Raw genomic sequence first — 22,595 nt, forward strand, 5'->3', positions numbered from 1 at the left:
TTCTCAAATTTCTACTGCAACCGACTCATTCATCTGTTTCTTCTTAGTTTAGTTTAGACTAGAATAGGGATGCCAAATAATTAAGTTTGTCCTAAGTCCCCATTAGCCGACCCTATTAATTTAGTTTTCCAGGCTTCTCTGAAAATCTAGCATTTTTCAGTCCTGTTATCGGGCAACCAGTTTTAGGAGACTACACAATAATTAGCCAAGTGTCATTCAATTTCTACTTTGGTTGATTTCGATTCCTTTATACGAAACCAGCGGTTATATATACGTCTTAACCCGGCTTCTACATCGGGGATGAGATCATCCCTCCAGGAGTCCAATTTTAGCAACTCCTCAAAAACAATATTTCCAAGGGCAATATCATAATCGATCCTACCACGCCCTTCCAATAGGTATTCGTCCTGGACCTGCGCCAGCTTGCCAGGTGTATTCAAATTGGGTGCCAGGCAACACCATATCATAATGGGATAGATAGTGAAAACCAAGCATTTTGCTATATTAATTCCCATGATAGTCTTTTCTGCCTCATAGGAATATCGGAACTTCCCCCCACCCCACTTTACTTTGAGAGCTTTACCCGTCATTTCTAACATGTCATTCACAACCTTTGGACATTCGTTATGTAAGTCGTCCCCAACGGTCAAACAGCAGTACAAATGAATCATTTCTCTACATATCTCTCTCACGTGATATATATTATTAAAAAATACAAGAGGTGATATTCCAATTCTTCCATTATTGTTTTTTGAGTACCAAGTATTTGCTGTCTCCCAACAGGGCATTAGTTCATCAAAAATTCCGTACCTCTCTTGGAACAAGTAAACTTGTTCCTGGAAAGCCAGCGCAATTTGCTCCGCCTCGTCATTCACCAGTTCAGTACTTCGTTCAGGATATTCCCGATTTTTGTCGTCGTTCTGGAGTGTACGTTCCCTTTTGCGTATTTGATAAATTTCACCACCGGCGCCGTCTCTCACAGCAGTCATTCTAAGATGCTTTATTTCAAGGATCCTTTTGAATGGAACCTTTTGTTGTATAGCAAGTACGATGTCGTCTTGGATAGTTCGTGGAGTAGTTTCGGCCTGAATCCCACACAACCTGTTCAGGCGCCACCTAATTGTACGAAAGACAAGTCCCTGTGCATTCTTAAAATTACTTAGTATAACCAAACCAAATCACTCCATCCAATTGACTCGACTCGTGTCAAAGCTGCATCGGGGAGAGGCAATATGCGATTCACATTGTTTCCCATTATTACTTAGGGTAGTGACACGATGTCTGTGCAATTATACTTGGAGACAAACAAAGTACTGAATAAACATACCATTTCAAAAACGATTGTTCCATTGTTCACAAATTTTTATTCTGATCTGTCCGTTAGTGCATGTTATACTTTATAGCATCACCGTTCGGTCGAGAGTCCTCGACAAGGTCACAATCTTATTGAGATATTCCGTGGTATTAATTTCAGAGTTATAATGCTTTCCTACGATTGAATCCAGTTGATTGTCTATCTCACATAACTAGAATAAATTCGAATCTAGCAAAATTACCAATTCTAACCTTTAGATTAAACCTTCAAGGTAAAGTCATAGTGCACAGAGTATCAGTGGAGATAAACGGAGGGGTGGAATATCATATACAGCAAGTAAGGGGCTCTAAGCTTTCTTTAGGGTTATTGATGGTGAATTCCCCTCTCCAGCTAGTAAACCAACTACAATGTAGTGTATACTATGTATCGCCAATAGCTGTCTTTCTCTCCATTATCTATGTAGGCCCACAAATACTAACACTCTCTCCCCCTCAAAAATATGGAGCCTGTCCTTCGCAGGCAACGTTTTTCCGCCATTAAACTGTTTTGCCCATAAATTATACTAACCCTTTCGAATATGGTTAACGACTAACGAGGTAGTCTAATTAGTAATAGACTACAGCATGCTATTTCAGAATCTAGAGTGGAATATGGTGACAACACCACACAAGATTCTCTGTTTAGTTATTTCATTATTCTTCGCAGAAAGAAACGGACCGAGATTCCATAGGGTTCAGAAAGGTAGCTGTTGAGTGGAAACTTTTTAACACCTTCTTCTCTTTTTTTAGCTGTCTGCTGCATTTTATAGAGTAGAGGCCGTCAACGTGCCTATTGGAATATGTTACCCCACCGAATAGTGACCGAGTTGGACTACGCCAGACTTCATGGTAGGCAAGTTATTGTTGAGTCGGCGACACTACCAATAACTCCGTCAAAAAAAAAATCCGACAGAACCTTCAGGGGTCACTTCTAGGGTCCCTAGACTCAGTATTCACCCTAGTCCAACCGAATCTGCTTTGGTACAGGAGATATTAGATTTTTTACAAAATTTTTTGGAAAGATGACTCTACATTAGCACAACAAAAATGGTTATTTTTAGTCAACTTAAAAGCTTCAAACCTAGCCCCTACAGTGAAAACATGAGATTTTAGTCATAATAGCCTGTGGGTTGTCTTGAAAAAGTATAGCCAACCTGAGAAACCCAGGGTCATACTTGGAGACAGGACTTATCAAAACCAGTCTCACCTGTCCGACCAAAATATGTGCTGGCTAGTACAAGCTACCATCCTATACTGGGTTAGACACTAAATCTGGATGCTGGCAATCCTTGAATACAACCCTTTTTTTGGTCTGATTATGTTGTTTCTTTAGAGATATCAACCCCAGCAAAGTCAATCCATGAAAATCTACTTGCTTGGAAAACAGGGATTCAGGTAAATAATAATCATCACGGTTTTTAGTTGGTTAACTATTTAAGCATCATCCCGTGGTTGATACCCGGTGAGTTTCATATTGGTTTGGTATACCATTCAAGCAATTCCTATTTGACGTCCCAATGATGTGGACATTATCACCCAGACATACATAGTTGCCTACTTCGATTCGTAATTACCTAGCAGTGTTCTTGCTTGAAGTTGCAAGGTGCATTTTTAAACTATTGCAAAGTGACATAGCATTATACAGCTTTAATTAATGAAAATATCCAAAAATTATAACCACCTTTCGCACAATAACAATGTAATTTACCTAGGTGATCTAGGATATAAACTACTCGGTCCAGTTGTTGTTGTGTAAGGGCTCAGACTGACAGGTGATATATTGTAGAGTTTCGTACCGTGGTTTTTATAATAAAACCCGAATCTTGCCAGTTGCGATTTCGAAATAGGTGCGAATGTTGGCCCCCAAAGCCACCAGTATTCAAATGTTCGAATTGGAACACAAAGTATGTCACATCATTCATCAGGCAACTGTTGCGCATTGCAAAGTTCCTCTCAACTGACACCAAGTCAACCGCCGAATGATAGGCTACCGCTTTTGGCTGCTGAAATATGTGTTCATTTATTGAATGCCACAGCCATTGCGCCTGTATAAACGGCTGCCAGCCACGTCTGAGACTGTTAGTGAAAGTTGTCCAATGTTATGACCGAAACCCCATGCCAATACTTCATCTATCTTTTCATGGAGGCCAGTTAATCACCCCTATTGTCATTGTAAATTAGGATAAGTGGAGTTTTCCATGATTAGTGGCATCAGTGAACTGGTGTTATACGTATATTGATATTCTTGTATGCATATATATATATATATATGCACATACATTCCACAACTCATGTAAGCCTTTCGTTCAGACGTTCACCTGGCCGCAGTACAGAACCCCTTGACGAAGGGTGAACAGGTGGCCCCCCTTTGACAACTAAGAGTCAGACTTGGAAGGAGACTACCGGAGTGTTTCATCTATCCATCTACAATCCAGTGCCTTAAAAAAAAATCTTTTTGTACTCCTGGTAAGTTTGGAAATAGCTCTCCCTATGCTTGTACAAAACAATGCTTTTACTTTTTAGGAAAGGCTAGTTGGGGCAGCTTATGATGATAGTGATGGCCTTCTGACTATACATACATCTCATGCCGAACCGAGGTAATCCTGTAACTCAAACAAATCTTTATAACTGGTCACCCTTTTTGAATAGGTAGGGACATAACGGCAGCAAAATCATCACTAGTTGGCCTGCAATTACCGCCATACTAATAATGTTGTTCATCCAACAGTAAGCATATTGTCTTTTTCGCTTGTGACCTAACATTTGTAGATACAGTGAATCCCGCCTACTGCTCTTTCATCTACTGGCATATAGGCACAGAAAAAGGTTCAACACTTCCGGAAGTTTGAATTTCAGCGGCAGTCAAACATGGAGTAGACTTAATTTTCGAAACTTCATGCTAATTAGGTCATGGTTAGTGATGTTATTGACGGTACAAAATGTCTCTATAAGCTACTCCTTGTTCTGAATGCATTATCTAATGGTATAATGAAACCATGTTTGGAATTTGAGTCAGTTTCCATACTTGAAATATTAGAGCCCAGTACTGATTAGAAGCAATCAATCAATCCTGACTCAGTTTCAGCGTAAATTTAACCTGTCTCAGTACTTAATCAATACTTAACGGAATATAACTACGTGACTTTGCAGGTTTTCAAAGGGACGGAATCGCCAAGTGGTTATACTGGACAAAGTTCACCAAGTGTGAGATATCAGTATAGATCGCTGTTGCAGAGATGTTGCCTGGATTGCGCAGAATCCTTATGATGTCTACTGGACTGGCAGAAAGGAATTCAGGTAAATTCAAACCTAAAAATTTCCAGTGGCTTAACTATTTGGTAGTGACCACTCTTGAGATTGAGAGCTGCGTCATTAGACTAATTCCAAAAAAAATTTAACAGAAAACGTTGCAGTTTCAATCGTTCAAGAAATTATCGATGGCTACCTTATACAACACTTGTGCGATTTTTAACTAAAATGACGTAATGCCATAGCTAATATTATGCCAACACTATAACATCTATCCAGAAAGATTAGAAATTGCTTTGTTGTTGAATCTCCTTGGGTGTTATTTCCGAAATCAGTTCTAGTTTTATAGATCGTTACCATTGTGGGCAACCACAACCTTCTATGCTCTGTGCCCAAAGCAGACCAGCTGGTGTCTATTTACCTATCCCTGTCATCCTAAAACACCGCATGTAATTTATCATTCAGGCGTTGGCAAGACCTCGGCCCCGATCTACACCTACTCTCGAACTAGCCTTGATGTGGGAAAGATGTGGTCATACGACATGTAAGTCGCAAGCTACGATCATATAAAAATTACATTTCCAACTCAGACAGTTGCGCTTGATTATAACTATTGTATCTTAGTGGTAACATCCCAAACTGTAAGGAAAACCCACTACTGGAATCTCATCCATCCACTGGTACTTGCAGCTGAAAAAGTGACCAAAAGCTGTCAAAATGAGGTAGATCAGTATATTTCAAATACAAACAGTGCTAACACCACGGCTTCAATAGTGGGATTCACAAGGCGACAACCAGAAACTTAGCAGTTGGAACAATTACATAACACAGACATACAAAAACACGACAAGCCGTCCTTACAATATAGGCAAATGGCATTTGTTTTAGTCACCATATGAATCAGGCCTTCTGAGGTAGGTTTACACATGACAAAATTTTTTATTATTTTTTATAAGGCCACTAGTAATTCTAAGTGGACGAAAACTTTATCAATTGGCAACCTGGTTTACCAATCCAAGTCCATTGACTGGCCATTCTCTGTAGGTTGCCATTCTGAATCACTGTATGACCAACTAGAGTTACTGTCCGAATTTGCAGACAATACCCCTTCAAATTCATTTTCAGTTTCGCTAAATATTTCAGAGTTCATGCCGGACTCTTCATCAGAGTCACTAATAACTATTGGTTGGGATAGGTTCGAGTCCAGGTCCCAATTGTCTGGGCCCGACTCTGTGCCTTCGAATTCCTCATCAGAGCTAATAACTATTGGTTGTGACAGGTTCGATTCCCCGTCCCAGTCAGAGTCTGAATCACAGGCCGAGCCATAACTGGCTGAGTCTGAGTCTTCTAAATCGCTGATTGTACTATCGCTTTCAGTGGGATCGTCACGTTCGAACTCTCCAGGCTGCTCAATCAAGATTTCTGGATGGAACCAAAAATTTCTTCCAATAAGGACTCCACATCTACCTTGAGCTCGTCCTTGTCGGATTCGGTAAGTTCAGTCTGATGTTGTAGGCTCTCTGGGTCATCGGCCTTTGCCACTTTATAGAATGATTCATGGCTCGCCTCAATTCGTTCGACCTCCACTTGCCATTGTCCATAAATGATTTGATCCAGGGCAGATGCCGTAATAGTGGTTTCAGTATTTTCCATTATATTATGATGTAATATTCAATTATAGTACCTTAATTTAACAACACACAGATTAATACTCATGCCTCATACCCCAACAGTACGTGAGAAAGAAAATCAGAAAAGGCTTTCTTTTAATAGTGTCGGGCAATTAGAAACCATTTTGTACTCGTACGGGAGTAAACCGCTGTATACACTTGAACTCACCATCAGAGAGTAAGTTACACAGCGCGACCACAACTCAATCAACCGAATTAGCCCACATTCTGTTTAGGCACTCTCATAATTCTAGCCCACAAGGGTAAGTGATGCAGCATCTATGGTATTAATACAGATCGCCAGTGATACAGCAAAAAAAAACATATTAAGGACTGTTATTGCAATTATGTTTGGCTTTCACTGTTGACCTCAGATGTTAGTACAGAAGTGTTATCCCAATAAAGTAGAGTAGACAGACTCAAAAGGTACACTTGATTCAGAATCACAAAACTTAGTCGCGTGATAGTTATTTTTTAACTTATACCTATAATGAACAATTAGCGACTAATGAACTAATTCCCTCGAAAACATCCCCAATTGTGACAAATTCATCGACCATACCCCCTGAGGGAGTTCTTTAGGACACCCTGTTTCCTGTTAACCAGGTATTGTTTTTTTACAGGACCTCAAGCTTCCATTCGAGGTTGCCCCTCCCATACGGTACTTCAGCTCTCCTTCCGAACCTGCCATCCAGAGAGGTATCACCAGCTCTGACTTTTTTTGTTATAGGTTACATTTCTAGTTTGGATAAATTGTGCTCCCAAATCAAATCAACATGCCCTACCGAGTAGTTCATATACTTAAACGAATGGTATGATTCCGATAAACTTACCATCATAGATGCATGTGGTACCATGTGCAACCCTAATTACTGGGAAATACCTACAATTCTCAGGCCTCTGAATCCCTTCACTTGCAGGATGACCAGAACATTCCAACCTTCAGTGTGTCTATAAACAAATCATAGAAGCCACAATTTTTGGCTGCCTTTTTTTTTTTTTTTTGAAATGTAAACATTATGCCAATCAACTTAGCCTTCCCGGCACCGGGACACTTTCCCCACAGGTAAAAATTTTGGCCTTAACTTGGATTTGAAGTTTTCTTAGTTGAGAAGCCAGAAGGCCAAGATCCATTTACCCAGATGTCGCTGACATCAAGATAATCAAACTGTCCAATAGCCTATACATGCATGCTGTACTATCCCTGTTTGACCTATACTACGTTTTCAGACACGGCCCCAGATCCACCAGACTCAGAAAGACGCTTCCTGTCCAACGCACAGGCATTACCAAAAAAAACACAGGTAAAGTAGCTAGGTAAATAAACTTTTTTACACCTACGAAATTCATTAGAAGTTATTTACTATGGCACTCCCCCTAGGTAACTTTCATTCTGATATTAATTTTTAATGTGTTATTATTTACGTGCGGATTAGGCCAGCAGTTCAACCGTAAGAGCATCACTGAATTCTCAACCAGGCCTGGCCAACCAGAAAATTTTCATCTTTTCAGATTAGGTTAGAATTAGAATTAGGGCATCGCAGTTTTTACCAGATTAGATCAAAATCAGAACTACCGAATTCGCAGAACTTGGAATTTGAAATTAAATACAGTAAATACCAAGCTTGATTGATTTCAAACTACTGTGTATTCCCATGAGCATGAGATTGGTTAACGTCCGGACACCTAGCTGTGATTGCTTTGCACTCACCTGTTCGCATGCCTTACTATTTTATTCCACACTAGCAGAAAACCCGAAACGGCTTCGGCGTTGTACTAACATATGGTTATTATTCACAATTACCACCCTGATCGCACGGACGACGTAACGTTAAAGTAATGCGGTAGCAGTTGGCAACAGATTTCCTTATGCAAGAGGGACATTCTTGTTGACTTGGCGCAAAAGTGCTGCAGGCAAAGCATTTTCAGCAAAATAATAAATTAGATCAGAATTAGATCACTTGCATTTTACTCTAATTCAGTGAAATTAGACCACTAGAATTACCCAGTTATCCAAGTCTGTTCCCAACCATGCGCTCTTTACTAGATATCTCAGAACTGGACAGAGCCTCCTGCTGACCCAACACCGCCAGATAGGCGTGGCCTCAATCCGGGAATTCTGTAACGCACTCACGATTTCAATGCTGAAAAAATCTGGAGCACCAGGAACCTAGCGAAGAATCATCAACCCATCATTAGGGCTATTGCGCACTCTCGCTGATTCCAGGCCTCACAAGACGGGAATGGTGAACCTTGAATACATTTGCCGATCTCACAAACCCGAGCGATGTGAATGGGCACCTTCTCCCTGTTATTTTAGTCCTGGATAACTTCGAGGAACATTTTGTTGTGTCAAACGCCAGTATTTCTTCGTACGTGGCGTGGAAACAAAACCCAATTGATCGTGAACGTCTTCAATATTACAGAGAGTGGCGTTCCCTCCAAACCACAGATAAGGTATGTGGAGTATGGTTCCTATCATGCATGGCCCCACCTATTACTTAGCTAGGCCGCCCCTATTGTATGATTCAGATACCAGCTATCCTATTTATTTATTGTTATCCCCACTAATATCCACTAGCTAAGGCTGGGCAAAATTGAAAACCTGTGGGATTTAATTCAGAATCATGCATTATGTTCAAGTCGAACGAGCGTTTGAACATCACTCATTGTAATGTCACAGTAAAATGTACTGTTAAATATAATCAGTCTCGAGTACCTGAATCATGGTGCCCAGCCCCAATAATAGCATGTCTTAAATACAACAAAGGCCCCCCGTCAGCAATATAAACTTAATGTTTAGTGTTCAGAATGCCATTCTAACTTCGGGCATAGCTTCGCCCTAACACCATAAGTAAGCCCGTATAGCTATCTTTCATCCTGCCCTCGTAGATACTCCAGCGTACTGTTGTGACAACGCCACAGTCGGTGGTCTTATATAGAGGTTTTTCAAAGTAGATGTTAAATCAATTATTCCCTTTTTATTTTTTAAAGGCAAGGCTTTCTAATTTTAATTTTGGATTTCCTATGAATAATTTACTGGTAATGGATGTTTTACCAACGGCCATTAATGGGAATCTGTCACGAGTAAAAAAAAATCACAACACATTCACATTAGTCCTAGGCCTCATTTGAATTTTCAATCATACCTGTCATCTGAAAAAAACTCTCAACACATTATCCACATTAATCTTAGGACGCATCTGAATTTTCAATCACTCACTGGCATCAAAAAGCTCCCCTAAAAGGCTTTTAGCGGTTTTAATGTAATTTAGACATTAAACTGAGCCATGTAATGAGTTTTGTTTTGATTTTTTACACCAAACGCCAATAATTCCGTCTCCAAACATTCCTTTTAAAGCAATTTCCACCATTTGAGTCGCGAAGCACCCCTGCCAACTAAGCCCATTGCTCCCACCCTGCATAGTATGCCAGAGGTCCCCGTTTGCATGCAACAACAGGTCACGTGAAAGTAGAACCAACACACCTTGTCAATATTGTTTGCCGCACACAGTTTCCAACTACCGTCGGGCAATGGAATTAGTTATCATATCAGACACGTAATTCCTGTTGTTTTAACAGATTTATTGTCGGGACTTTGTCGCATGTTTCACGGGGAGCAGCACGTAGAATGTGACGTCATCAAAGGTGTCTCTTTAGCAATGCCTGCTGAATTTCTTGTAATGATAATTTCTTTCGGCATTGTGTTATTTATTGGAGGTCAGTTTACAAGTCTCCAAGGTCTTTCGTGGTAAAGTCACAGTCGCTACTGGAGTAGAAGTAACGTCGGGCCCTTTACTCAAGTAGAAATAAGAGTGGTGTCCAGAGAAAGTAGTCACTGCACGCCTTTTCCTGCCCCCAAACAACAACTCTCTAAGTCCGATGCATCATGAAAACGTGATCGGTTTGTAGGACAGGAGTATGTCGAAGTGGTTCGGGAATCAGACTCCCACCTCGGCCTAGACAATGCACACTGAATTAGGGTAAATAAGATAGTACAGGACAAAAAGCGACTATATATATATGTCATGGGGAGCGAGATTGATTGAATAGGTCAGTCGTGGTCCTGCAATATTGGGCACGGACTGCATTCAGTTGCCCGTATTTCGACTTGAACGCGGACAATGGACATGCTCGCCGACCGTCGGACGGCAAGTAAGAAGTGAACGGAAACCTTTAATGGCGCGATTACCAGACAGGCAGAAAGCTGTCCGAAAATCTTCTAGTTAGCCCACCATTACGCTATAGGGCTTCTACTGTATTAGCGTGGTCACCCAACCGGATGTCCCATATACCATGGTGTGTAAAAATCACATTTAGCTCTTGACGTACACCCCCCATTCTCGATGCTGCAAGTGACAATTCACCTAACAGATGCCGATGATTTTGTTCCTTTGGGAGTAGAGCATGGGAACAACGGCATCCGCTCGGGCTGCAACATCTGCTCAGAATACGGCGTCTGTCCAGCAATACACTAACGGAAACCGAGGATTGTCGTATGTCTGATATCAAAAACTGCATTAATCAAGCAAGAAATTATTTTACTTCGAAGCATGTTCGTTAACGCGACAAGACTGAGCCGTCCGCGCACCAAAATAATGGTAACGCTTTTGGCGAGGTTTGAGCTGCCTTGGAGTAAAAAATCATTCACCATTCCCATATAGTTCAGTTCAAACCTTCCGGTTGGTATCGTAACATTTTTTTTTATTGTAAGGATGGTTGTCAATTCAAGTAGTGGTACATTTCCGTAATCGAGTGGATTAGTCCTTATAATTACTGTGCGTCTTATTATATCGATTATTATCATAGGCGGTCAACTCAGTCAAGAAGGCCAATCTAGCAGAAATAGAACTAGCGACGAACACATCTACTCAAGTACGAGTAGACGTACTCCAATAATCCAAATATTAACCGGTAATATCATACTGGCAATTCCGCATTCACCACGCGCGATGCGCGACGAAAATTTTCGGCTTTCCTCAACTCTTATGAGATGCTCCGAAATCTTCCGGGCTATCCTGCCGATTGGGAGATTGAACTACATCTACCTGACAAGCTGAAAATAGCGAAAAGCAAGGTAGTAGCGAAATTCAGGTTCACCTAAGTAAGCACTTGAAGTAGAGGAACTACTTGAGTACTCCGGAATATTAGAAGTACTCCGCTATTGACCATAATCCACACAGTAATACCGGTCATGCCAACAAAACTACAAATACTGATGCAGGAAGAACTGAAACCTCGGGCCTGGATCATTCACACACTAAGGACGGGAACAATTCCATCCTTTAGGCCATTTGCCGATCACACTGTCGAATTTGAGGGTTAGTTAGAGACTGGTCGCATTAAGAAACCCAAGAGGGAGAGGTTCAGAAACGCTGCGGCCTCCGCCGAGCATGAATGGTTTTTTCTATTTTAAACCGCGACACCGTTCAATAATAAATAAGAAAATAGGCGTTTAACTATTGTATATCCTGCCCGTGCACCAACATTGTCTTATTGATTCCTGAGAACACGTCCATTGGACAGTAAAATGTAAAACCCCAATACTCGGCTTTATATATATAATTGAGGCTGGACATAGACTCCAATAGTTCCTATCCCAATATTTTGTGGATGATTACCCCCGCGATTTTACTGCATAACAAGCCTGCGAGAACGTTTTGTTTCTCAACCTTTTTTCTATCGCACACCACATGGGTTATTCGAGTGCATTTTACCATATGGCAAGTCACCATGTCATTTTGGCTCCAGATGGCACGAAGACTGAGGGTCCCCCGCTGGGACTCAGCCATCTGCCATGTGGGTATATATATGATCAAAATGTTGCCAATGCAGTAACCCGACCGAACTGGATAGACTTTGGAACCATGGTGGTTTCTTATGTGGTCAAGGGTGTACGAGTTTTGAACAAGGCTCCATCCAAAAGGTGTGCTGAGACGAAGATAAGAAGTTGGAGAATTCTGGTCTAGCGTAAGATCCTGATAATTCTCCAAGATTCTCACTCCAACCGCACACTTCATCGTTAAAATAAAACCTGCACACCCACGATGGCTTAGGCCTACTGGGATTCTCGTCATTATGTCCTGCATTTAAGGTGCCACAATATTAGATAGGACCATATATTTCGAAAGAATTTCAATTTGAAAAGGTAGTGATGGACTCGCCGTTGCCAAATATTGTCGAACACTTCAAAGTGCCCATGCGGGCCACAAAATATGCTTGCGGGCCACGTTCCTGAGATCCCTGGAATAGAGTGAAGTTGCCATATTCATATCGAATAGATGTCATTAGGTGTAGCTCAACATCTAGTTCTTTTTTTGTGGATTTAGCTTAAACTTGCTAAGCGCGGTTAGGTTCAAATCAGTCTGTGGATCCTTTTCAGGTGTCGCTGCGTCAGGGCTCCACAAGCTTCTGGAAATTCAAAGCTCATTCCATTGGTGGAATCTCTCCCCAGAAAACCATCTCATGCACCAAGGACTCGTGTTATAGGGCGCCGGTGAGTCGTTTAATGCATGCATACCAACTCACATACTAAAAAAGGTTTTTAAAGCGCAGAATACCACGGTATGGTGCCACCCGAACTTGTGCACAAACCACAGTCACTCCCTAATTCATGTAAACGTACTACATTTAGCTATTAATTGTACAAAAAACTATCCTATAGGCTGGAAATTGTAGAATTTAAAAGCCTCCAGGAATTTTGGGGAACATACTCCGTAATCAGCGTGAGTAGGCTATATAAGTGTAGGGCTTATATAAAGAAAATTTCGACCATTACTGTGAAGAGTACATTCATCAATTATTCAGGGCGTTCTGCTGATAGCAAGCGACAAATACAAGGCTACCCTCAATCCAATGCACAACCGGGAATTAGCCAACACTATCTTGCAGCACGACGATCGTCACAATCGATACTGCGAGCGAAACGTCCACAAACCATCCATAGTGATATCCAGTAGTAAAAAATTACAGGAAACAAAAGATCATCGACACACAACTTTGGCTTGCGTGATTTCGGGCTATAATTCTAACAAATAGTTGCAATTTTAGTTCAATTCCCAGAATATGAGTCGACAGATAAGGCCAACCGTCTTTTATTTTTCCGCCGCAAATGGTTATTATTATGACAAAAAATCATGCAACCTTTTCTGCCCAACCCTTTATGACGGTCAATTTTCATGGACCGAGGCCCAATGCAATTGATCTGCCCATCTCTATGCCGAACGCCTCCGCCAGAATGATTTAACTAATTGGCCCCTTGGTTTTACCGTTGTAGATGTTTCTGCGAGCACAAACGCAAAGTCGTACACCGGACGATGATTCTCGTTAACCTCACGAACAGCAAGAAATGTTAGCCTGCTACGCAAGGAGCGGAAAAAGGTTTTTAATTTTGATTAATGTTCCACTTGGTTTTCGCAATGTGCGAAGGCGTGTAAAAAATTTAGTGTCTGATCCTTGGGGCTGTCAACGCGTTGAACCCAGATTAACCTATTCCCGGAACAAAATCCGAGGTTATTCTGCGGCCTACCACGGTTACTGATGTTTTTTTTTTATTAGGACATCCGGGGTTTGTGACATTTTCCGTGAGCCTGTTAGCAACGACCCAATAGTACCTAGAGAATCCCTAGTTCGCTTGCGATCAATAAAATCCTCAATTATCAACCCGTGCAGTTTTACTAGGAATTTAACGATCCTCGCGGTGCCACAGTGCACGTTTTTTTTTTTATCAATTATTCATAGTAGACGTCAGTCGCGAGCGAGTTGGACCAAAAAAGTTCATACTAGCTACAGCTTCCCCATTTTAGAGGTTTCAAACTCGAACGTGTTTGCGGGTTAACCTACCATTTTGTTATGTACGCTTGGCAGGGAAAAAGAACCACTTCTCAAAACAACCAAATAATATTGGTTCTGCACCAAACATAATTTTGCTTATTTTAATGGGCATATGGCACTTGAATATAAGCACTCTCGCGGGCCGTATGCTAGAGGTCCATGCCCTATATCAGAGGTCTCAAACTTAAATGTGCTCGCGGGCCATTTTCCTAATTGTTATGGCGCCGCGGGTCGCAGTATCAATAATAGGGAAATCCAATGCATTTTCAAGTAGGCCCCATTTTACGGGACCCCGCAAACTGACATTCCACACGCATCGCAAAAATGTGATTTATTATTGTAAATTCACACCCGGCACGACAAAATAAGATTTTTAGATGTCTAGATAAAATTGTTGTTGCACCCGGCATAGTTTGTCAAAAATAATTGTAGACACCACGCCGGAGTACAAATGCATTAGGCATCGTAAAAGCCGCTACCTATAATTTCGCAGATAGCGGAATCTTGACGTGACACGATTATATGGAGAATTTTAACCTTTTTTAACACGATTAGAGCAGCCCCTTTCAAAACTCCCAATTTAGGTTATTTTCGTTCAGGCGACCTATATATCACCTCGCGAATTCAATATACCCAGTTCGAAATTTTGGATTACACCATACGTTAACTGATCTAGGAAAATAGCCGACACGGCGACGTCCACAAACGACAACGCAGTTATCACACCTATATACACATCGACTGTCTGATCTACGGCGCGAAATGAACTGCTGCAGAAATGTCGTTCACAATTACAAACAATGTCATAATTACAACGTTCTCGACTCCGTGACGCGATTACGCAGTGGTTGTGATCCACGGCCGCAACACCAACGGGCTGAGGGCTCAAGTCCGACCGGGGTCGACTCCAGAACCCCCGCCTATGCGTTGGAGGTTTCTCCAAGCTATTTGTCGACATGTGACCCGCGTAAGCGATGTCTTTTAGAAAAAAACCTAGTGGCGCACCACACTACAATCGGCGGTCACGGAATAAAAAAACAAGAAATATCAGCCAGGTGCGAATGACCGACCCTTGTGACCAACAACAATCATGATTTTACCACTGGTGACGCTAGGGTTTACCGAATCGCAAACGTCGATAATGCAATTCTTTTCGTTTTGACTAACATACGCCTAAGTTTCACTCTCGTCGTGCTGCCCTGTACGTGCCCACACTCGTAGAATAATATACAGACACTATTATTTAACGTAGGAAGCAGTTTGTGGGGAATCCCGGCAGACTGGGGCCGCGAGCCTTATTATTACTGGCTACACATTAAGTCGAAATCAATCCTCTTTCATCTCCGAACCTGACCTTACACGAAATGAAATCACTGTCGCCAACTTCCTGTTATCATTTCGTCGTACAATTGACCTAGAATATCTTGTAAATTTGTGTTTGCGGTAATAATGCGTACAGAAAATTATTATTACCAGTATTAGTATAATATTTATCATAATAGCCATTAGGAGGTGTCTGGTTCGGGTATCTAAATCAGATAAATTAATTTCTCTCACCGTATAAGCGCTTTCCATTATCCAGAGTGCGTGCAGCAGATGGGTATAGTTGCTTTCATTCTGGTTGCTTGTGAGCTTGGCCTTCCCATGGTGATTAGTTGATGATCCCGCACGGCTCTTTTCATCGTTCGTACTTGTTAAGTCGCCTTCTGCTGGTATTTCTGATGGTATGCTTAGCCTTACCTGAGGTCGGGTGTTGGTGATTTTCTGTATCGTCCTCGTTACTTTGTAATTGATTAATCTAGTTCTAGTGATTTGATCATTCGTGTGACTCTGTGATTTAGTTATAGGTCCGCGATTATTTCGTACCATGGCAGAAGTGGCTGTTAGTATGCTGTGCCCAGTCCGTCGTTGTCCAGTTGTAATTCGCCGATTTGGTTTATAACTTAAATCCCTCGCCCCAACGCGGGTATAGATACGTCTCGTAGTGTATCGTTCTATGGTAGTACTCGTACTAGTTAGTGTGCTACTTTTTACTTGTAACGTGGGCCGATTGGAATTCCAATTGTCAGCAAAATCAGTCACATTCCCGGTCTGCCTGTTTTCAGCTGATACCAGCTCGCGATTTCCACTTTCGGCAGTAACGTCACCTTTTTTTGGCGCGAACGTGGTTAGTTCTAGTGCCGTTGAATTTATGGCGGAAGTTCTGTTTATAGAGACTGTGAGCGTGGCTTTTTGTGTATTTTGAGAATACAATTCGCCCATCGTTACCCTTGTTATACTTATAACCGGTTCTGTCGCTTGAGTGAGTAAGCGAGACGCCATGGAAGATGCCGTGGCGGCCTGTTTTCCTTGTGTTCGAAGGGTCGGCGGCATGATCGTCGTTGCAGGCCCCAATTGTACCTTCGTACTATAAATTAATCCTACCTGAGATTCTTTGGCGGCGGCTTGTTCAGATCTGACGCTCAAGGCCTCCATAATCTGGTTTTTACTTACTGGGTCAGGCGTGGCCATTTTGTTTTCGGTCGCATGCATGCCATGCGTAAATGCTGTGAATAAAACTGACCGAGTTAATCCATCGTATACTGCCGGATCCGTTTCAGCGTTAGCAGTCGATATTTTTTGTTGAGTAACTGGCGAAGCCGGCATAGTCGTTAATTCGTGCCACGTTGAAATTAGCGGTGTCACTGTGCTGGTAGCAATATCTGCAATCGGTTCATCTGTGGTGCTACTCGAAACGGTTGTCGGCCGACTTCTTGTCGTTGTAACAAAATCAATCGTAGTTCTGGGCTCAGGAGTACTTACGACACCGACGATCGACCGAGAGCCAATCGTCACTTGATTTAATGAAGATACTTCAATAGGAACTGCTGGCAGTCTGGCCTTAACTTCCGGTAGGTCCAAGGGAACAATTCCCTGATGGGTTGTTGCTTCAAGATCGGCAAGTGGACCCCGATTCGTTGCTAGCGGTGTTCCGGTATTGCTTTCAGTTGAAGCGTTTGGTTCAGTATCCGGAATATCTCTTGATTCATGTACTGTAGTGAGGCCACTGATTATCAAGGCAGTGGTGGAGTCTTTCAGATTTCTTGAAAAAATAGAAGATAAACCCGCACCCGTTGAAGTATTTGTCAATGCACTATGGCTCGTTGACCTTGAACTGTTATTCTCCACCCGAGCATATGGTCTAAAATTCAACATGCCATCACATATCGTAGCCAAATAAACCCATTTGTGATGAAACAGGTTTAGGTCATTCAATTCCGCATTTCTTAGCTCTAGGGTTGCCATATACTTTAGAAACTGTAGGTTCACCTCATTAACAAGGCGCGTAGCTTTTATGGAACGACGTGTATGCTCTAGCTCACGTTTTAAACTCGCAAGTTCTTCTGGCGATATCGATCGTCCCGTCCTAGTCATAGTCAATCCAGTCGTGGTTATGCGGGTCATAGCCTGGGACAGTTGCCTAGTTGATTCATTCAAATAACGAGCTCCAAGACGAGAGAGCCAATCCTTAATTCCCTTGTTTTTCATTGATCCGGGCCCTCCTTGTGAAGCTGGTATTAGAAAAGTCTTCGAATCTTCGGGCTGTAAGCATAACGCTGTACCATTGGGAAATATTTTACTCGGACCCGATTCACCTGGCGGCAATATCGCATTCATTAGACCGTATCTGTAATCAGCGAAGACAGGCATATTTTCGATCAGGTCATAAATTACTCCCTTGAAAGCTAACGCTGTATTAATGTCACCCACGGGATTGTGACAATACCCTTTTAGCCTCTTCTTCAGGCATTGGGGACTATCATACAGCAGTGTTGGAAATGTTACCTGTCCACCAGCCAGCTCTCGCCCACGCATTTTAACCTTGCGGGCAAAATTTCCGTCTTGATACCGCCCATCGAAATTTACGTTTTCCTCGGTCATACTCGTTTCATTTCTGGCCTGCAGCCAGACTAAGTGTTCGTCCAATATAGGTGGGGCTTTGCCGACTGGCCATAAATTATAAGAAAATGTACCTCGCTCGCCCCCAGACAATTCTCCGACGCTTGGGTCTATCATCTGTATCACAAAATCGCGAGAGAAAATATTCTCAACCGGGTCCATCCCAGTAAACGTACAATTTATACAAAGTGTCGTGAATGGCTTTCTTCCGGGCAAAGTGCAGTGATTGAATCCTTTGTTCCCCAGTATATACCCCTTAGTCCCGCCAGTATAATATCGGCAGTCTGATATCACCGTCGCAAATCGGGTCAGCATATTAATAACTGTCACTTTATATACCGTCAACAAACGTGCTTGTCCCATAGGTAGATTTGGTGCATTTGTGTAGAATGTTTTGGCATAATAGGACAAGTGATTTGGGGGAGTATCCCGATCTGGAGAGTAGTTCCAGGTGTGAACCAGCTCGAGACTTTTATTGCGGCGATAGGTTATATTTTTCACAAGTGCGGCCACTTCCAGATCAGGCATTATTCTCGAAACCACCCTATCACAAGTACATTGTCGTTCAAAATCTCTAGTAATATTCCAATATCGAGTTTCATTATCGACAGGGCCCACTAACTTATATAATCTCTGCTTTGCAGCTTGCAGATAGCCGAAAACAGTAGATTGGGCATGTATTGGGAATATTCGTTGTGCCGTGTCCGTTCCAGGCCAGTCTTGCGCCAATAAAAATAGCTGATCGAGTGGGACGCTGCGCCAATCGGTGTTATTCTGAATTATAATTCCGGTCATCAAGCCAGGTTCGATACTATTTGAGGTAGGCCCACTTTGTATTTAGAACAACAGTGCGACTATCACTGATTTCATCAATAATACCAAAACCTGTCAATTGTGCTTGCGTTTGTGTTAAATCATTGCTATATGTCGACTTCTATTTATACAATTTTTTTCAGACCGCAACTGTCCAAACGGAACGTTTCGATGTAACGATGGGATGACGTGTATTAGTAAGAACAGGTTCTGTGACGGATATGAACACTGCAGGTGATATAACGAGTCGGCGGTCATTTGCGCCTTTTGTAACATAATTCATCCAGTTAGTCTTCAAGTTGGTGGTTCGCGGATATGTACGTTGGGAAACCGATAATAATAATCGACAGTATATCATTAAAAAGCCACCATATCCGCTATGAATAGAAGCGACAGTAAAAAAAACTGTTGGTTTTACATTATTAAATCAGGTATCTAGGCAGAAATCTATGTAGCCTGACGTCTGCGCAATAGCCCTAATTTTCTTTTTATAAATACGTCAGAAAGCAATCATATGCTAACAGTAGATCAAGAACTTTAGCGCGAAACCTTCATTATGAATTTGTCATTCCTGTCGTGATTATACTCGCACCGAATCATGTACAAATGTACCGCTGACTCAACATATTCGTGCAAGACAACCCCATGCGGTGAGTATGGACGTATTTATACTTGTTCGGAGTACTCACGCACTTACAGAAATGATCATGTAACTAGACCTGGGGTTCACAAATTATAGTGGTCGTGACCCGCCATGGGATCGTTTGTCTATTCTCTCGGCTCGCGGTGACGAAAATTAAATACCAATGCCAACTAAGAGGGTGCTATCAGCGAGTCATTTACAAGTATTTTGGTTCATTTCTTCAAAATATAAGAGAACACGACATCTGAGGAATGGGGTCCCGAAAAATAACGTCGGTCGAAGCGTCATTTTAAAGCTCTATTAACTATATCTAAAGGCTGGTGTCACGCCATCACTGTAATATGGTGACTAAAGCAGTGTTTCTCAACCGCTAGTCCGTGGCCAGTTTCCTGCCGGCCCGCCAAATATATTTGAATTTTATACCGTAATTTCAGAAATCACGAAGTTGTGCGCTAGCACCAGATAATAAAACATCAAATTGTAACCGTATTCAGGATTTAGGAACATTTTTATTTGTATGATGTCGCAAATGAGAGTTCATGGTCTACTTTGGGCGTGTGTCACAATGGTGCAAGTGACATATGAAGTTGTTTAAGAGTAGCCTACATCTCGTTTCGGACAAGTTATATGCGAAAGCTATTTTCAAACAAACTTCGGTAAAATTCGACTGTGCAAATAAGCGACATTTGGCAGTATATTGATGGCTATAGTACAGGGGTCGGGAACCTTTTTCGGTCTAAGAGCCATATTAACCCAATATTTTTAATTGTGACTCCGAAAGAGCCATACATGTCATTTACCTGTTGCGGCATAAAATCCGTGACGTATTGATAACAACATGGGATTCGTCGTGTGCGCCATATTTTTTCTGCACATATTGAGACAAACATAATGACTACGGCAGACATACCCTTTCTTTACCCACTGCAAGGTGTGACAGCCTACGTCAGTGACGTGGGGTCTACGGAGGTATGTGTGGCAGTGCTTCACATGTCGTCAGGGATGAGTGAAGGAAAATTGTGAAATCGGTAATGATTATTTTTGGGTATTTTCTATCGATGTTTATGGAGGACTATATTTTGATTATTTTCACTCCCAAAATCATGGAATTTTCATATTTACAGTTCGAAAATATAGCTCGAAAGTAACGCTAAGGCACAGGTTAGACACAGACAGGCCACGCCTCACCCTCATTATAAATAGCTCAAAATTAATATTCACTGATATTAATCGAATTGAATTGTCGCACTGATTCCCAAAATCTAAATATTGATAATCTTCTCAAGTATATTCGGCGTCACATAAATTGCGCTACACACCTACATTTAGGTCAGTGCTAGAAAGCTACCTACCAGTCGAGAACATGTCGGGTAGATCGAATTCGTGAGTGGTGTTAGTCGCCGGCACGACAACAACTTAAATCTGAGAATTTTGAAAATGGGGTATGAGCGTTTAACCTTGGTCACCCCACTGTCTTGACCTCTCAAAGACATGTTTATGCTGCCACGAGTGCACTTAATCTAGCCGTTATGAAAATTAATCAATATTGCAGCAACTCGTTAGTAAATTAGGTTCAAAATCACGAATTTGTCAAAGAAGGCATATCTTATACCCAAAAGAGTCATATATTGCTCGCGAGTCATAGATTCCCGACCCCTGCTATAGTAAATAAAATACTTGCCTTTTTTCCAAGGATGCCGAACAATCACAATCAGCAAACCTCGCCTTGCAGAAACTTCAAGAGAACCACATATTAGTATCTCGTATCAAAAAGACACCATCAAATGAAGTTACCAATGTTGCATTAAAGTTGCAGGCATTTATCATGATGAAATTTAGAGTCAATTTTGCTTTCCGAAAGTTCACCGGTTGTTTTGAAGTTTTCCTGGTCCCCGAGGTCAAAAAGGTTGAGAATCACCGGACTAAAGTGTCGGGAGCTTTATTTATATTGAGTGAGACGGTCATTTTTCTATACATGAAAATTACGCGTGACCGGTAGAGTTGTGTGTTAACAGTATAATACATAGTCACATGCTCGGCGCGAGCGAATGACTTGTATAATACAGATCAGTGCTTTTCAACCTTTTTGAGCTTCATTCGCACTTTCTTGGGAAACTAAATTTCATTCGCACAAGCCAACCGAAAATTGCTATACAAAAAGAAGATGAAGATACATAAGAACATTCTGTTCAGATGTGCAACAAATTGGCTGCTATAGTTTTTGGGCCATGAAGTGTCTCAATAAAATGTCAACTCTTTTCCCGCGTTTTGACTGCAACTATTTCACTAAAACGCTTCTCGGTCAAACAAGTTGTTGGATTTTGTACAATAACGCACACCATAGTGCTTGGATGGCCAGGTCTTAAGGACTCCTCTGCACTCATATCCAAAATACAGCGTATTTTCCGCGAGTGAAAAATGCTTTCAGGCAGGAATCGGTTTTAAGAGATGACACAAAGGTCCCGGAGGATCCAGTGCTCCGGTGATCCAAATGCTTGTGTTGGTTGAGGCTTGTGCCTGACGTCTTGGAAAATCAGGTCAAAATCATTATCATCAGGTAGAGTAGGCACATTAGAGCTCGCTACCTTATGATACGTTGCTCCAACTTGAGTTCTCTATTTTTTTCGATTTCCCATTTTTTGTCTCGCGAGTATACATGAGAAGAGGCAATGAAGTCATGATACGGTTTGTTCGGCTCTTCAGCTCAATCTAATTTGAAAAATCATATTAACCTTAAAGTAGCATTTTAGAATATAGGCCTACCACCAAAATCTGAATATTTGTTGGATCTCCCGACGCGAGCCTCGCCCATGAAAAGGAATTCATTTTTAGCATTACAGTAGTATATGCTACGATTTTACGGACATGTATGACGAACAGAACGTGCACACCACAATTCTACCCAACACAGCTCTATAAAAGATGTCTGACGCACGCAATTTCAAATTAGGGTGAAGAAAATTCCTCCGCGTGTCGCATTTGTCCTACTGTCTAATGAGATTACAAGAACGGGACTATTCCGTGCCGACAACGGAACATATCCATATAGAAAGGTTTGGCCATCCAGCGACAGTCATTTTTGGCCAAGGTTTTGT

At 41.7% G+C, this 22,595-nt stretch overlaps 2 protein-coding genes and 1 long non-coding RNA gene across 8 annotated transcripts in view; 2 read left to right on the top strand and 1 right to left on the bottom strand.

Annotated features, from left to right (window-relative positions):
- The first annotated feature begins 1,420 nt into the window (after positions 1-1,420).
- LOC145453466 (uncharacterized) lies at positions 1,421-9,974 on the top strand. 6 transcript variants are annotated; one of them, XR_013919772.1, is made up of 11 exons: positions 1,421-1,651; positions 2,104-2,202; positions 3,664-3,819; positions 3,877-3,950; positions 4,504-4,650; positions 5,068-5,146; positions 5,980-6,094; positions 6,896-6,971; positions 7,503-7,576; positions 8,320-8,729; positions 9,855-9,974. XR_013919772.1 is itself a non-coding variant. In XM_080331451.1 (11 exons), exons 6-11 carry the CDS (start codon positions 4,590-4,592, stop codon positions 8,395-8,397), a joined length of 483 nt encoding a protein of 160 aa, XP_080187577.1. In that variant the 5' UTR covers positions 1,421-1,651; positions 2,104-2,202; positions 2,687-2,748; positions 3,664-3,819; positions 3,877-3,950; positions 4,504-4,589; the 3' UTR covers positions 8,398-8,681. The 6 variants fall into 6 exon arrangements, 3 of the variants coding, with proteins under 3 accessions (XP_080187577.1, XP_080187579.1, XP_080187578.1); XR_013919774.1 differs by lacking the exon at positions 9,855-9,974 and having other exon boundaries at positions 8,320-8,518; positions 8,593-8,681; XM_080331451.1 differs by lacking the exon at positions 9,855-9,974 and adding an exon at positions 2,687-2,748 and having other exon boundaries at positions 8,320-8,681.
- LOC145453479 (uncharacterized) lies at positions 5,323-7,508 on the bottom strand. The gene is made up of 2 exons (XR_013919793.1): positions 7,102-7,508; positions 5,323-6,500 (listed from the first exon to the last, which is right to left on the bottom strand). It is a non-coding gene; the product is annotated as an uncharacterized LOC145453479 (long non-coding RNA).
- Positions 9,975-18,842: 8,868 nt separating the features above from the next.
- LOC145453383 (uncharacterized) overlaps positions 18,843-22,595 on the top strand; it is a 67,004-nt gene continuing 63,251 nt past the window's right edge. Inside the window, exon 1 of the mRNA XM_080331349.1 lies at positions 18,843-19,091. Within this exon, the coding sequence (XP_080187475.1) occupies positions 19,042-19,091 (50 nt within the window). The 5' untranslated portion in view covers positions 18,843-19,041. The remainder of the gene's footprint in view (positions 19,092-22,595) is intronic.

The sequence above is a fragment of the Botryllus schlosseri genome, chromosome 13, assembly GCF_051294905.1.
Source record: "Botryllus schlosseri isolate E-star chromosome 13, Bs_hap1, whole genome shotgun sequence".
Taxonomy (NCBI): Eukaryota; Metazoa; Chordata; class Ascidiacea; order Stolidobranchia; family Styelidae; genus Botryllus; species Botryllus schlosseri.

Bases quoted from the DNA above. Each gene is read 5' to 3' on its own strand.
- LOC145453466 (XM_080331451.1), top strand. From the start codon at position 4,590: ATGTTGCCTGGATTGCGCAGAATCCTTATGATGTCTACTGGACTGGCA. The intron at 5,147-5,979 runs GTAAGTCGCAAG...TATCGCTTTCAG, and splicing joins AAGATGTGGTCATACGACAT to TGGGATCGTCACGTTCGAAC. The intron at 6,095-6,895 runs GTAAGTTCAGTC...GTTTTTTTACAG, and splicing joins GCTCGTCCTTGTCGGATTCG to GACCTCAAGCTTCCATTCGA.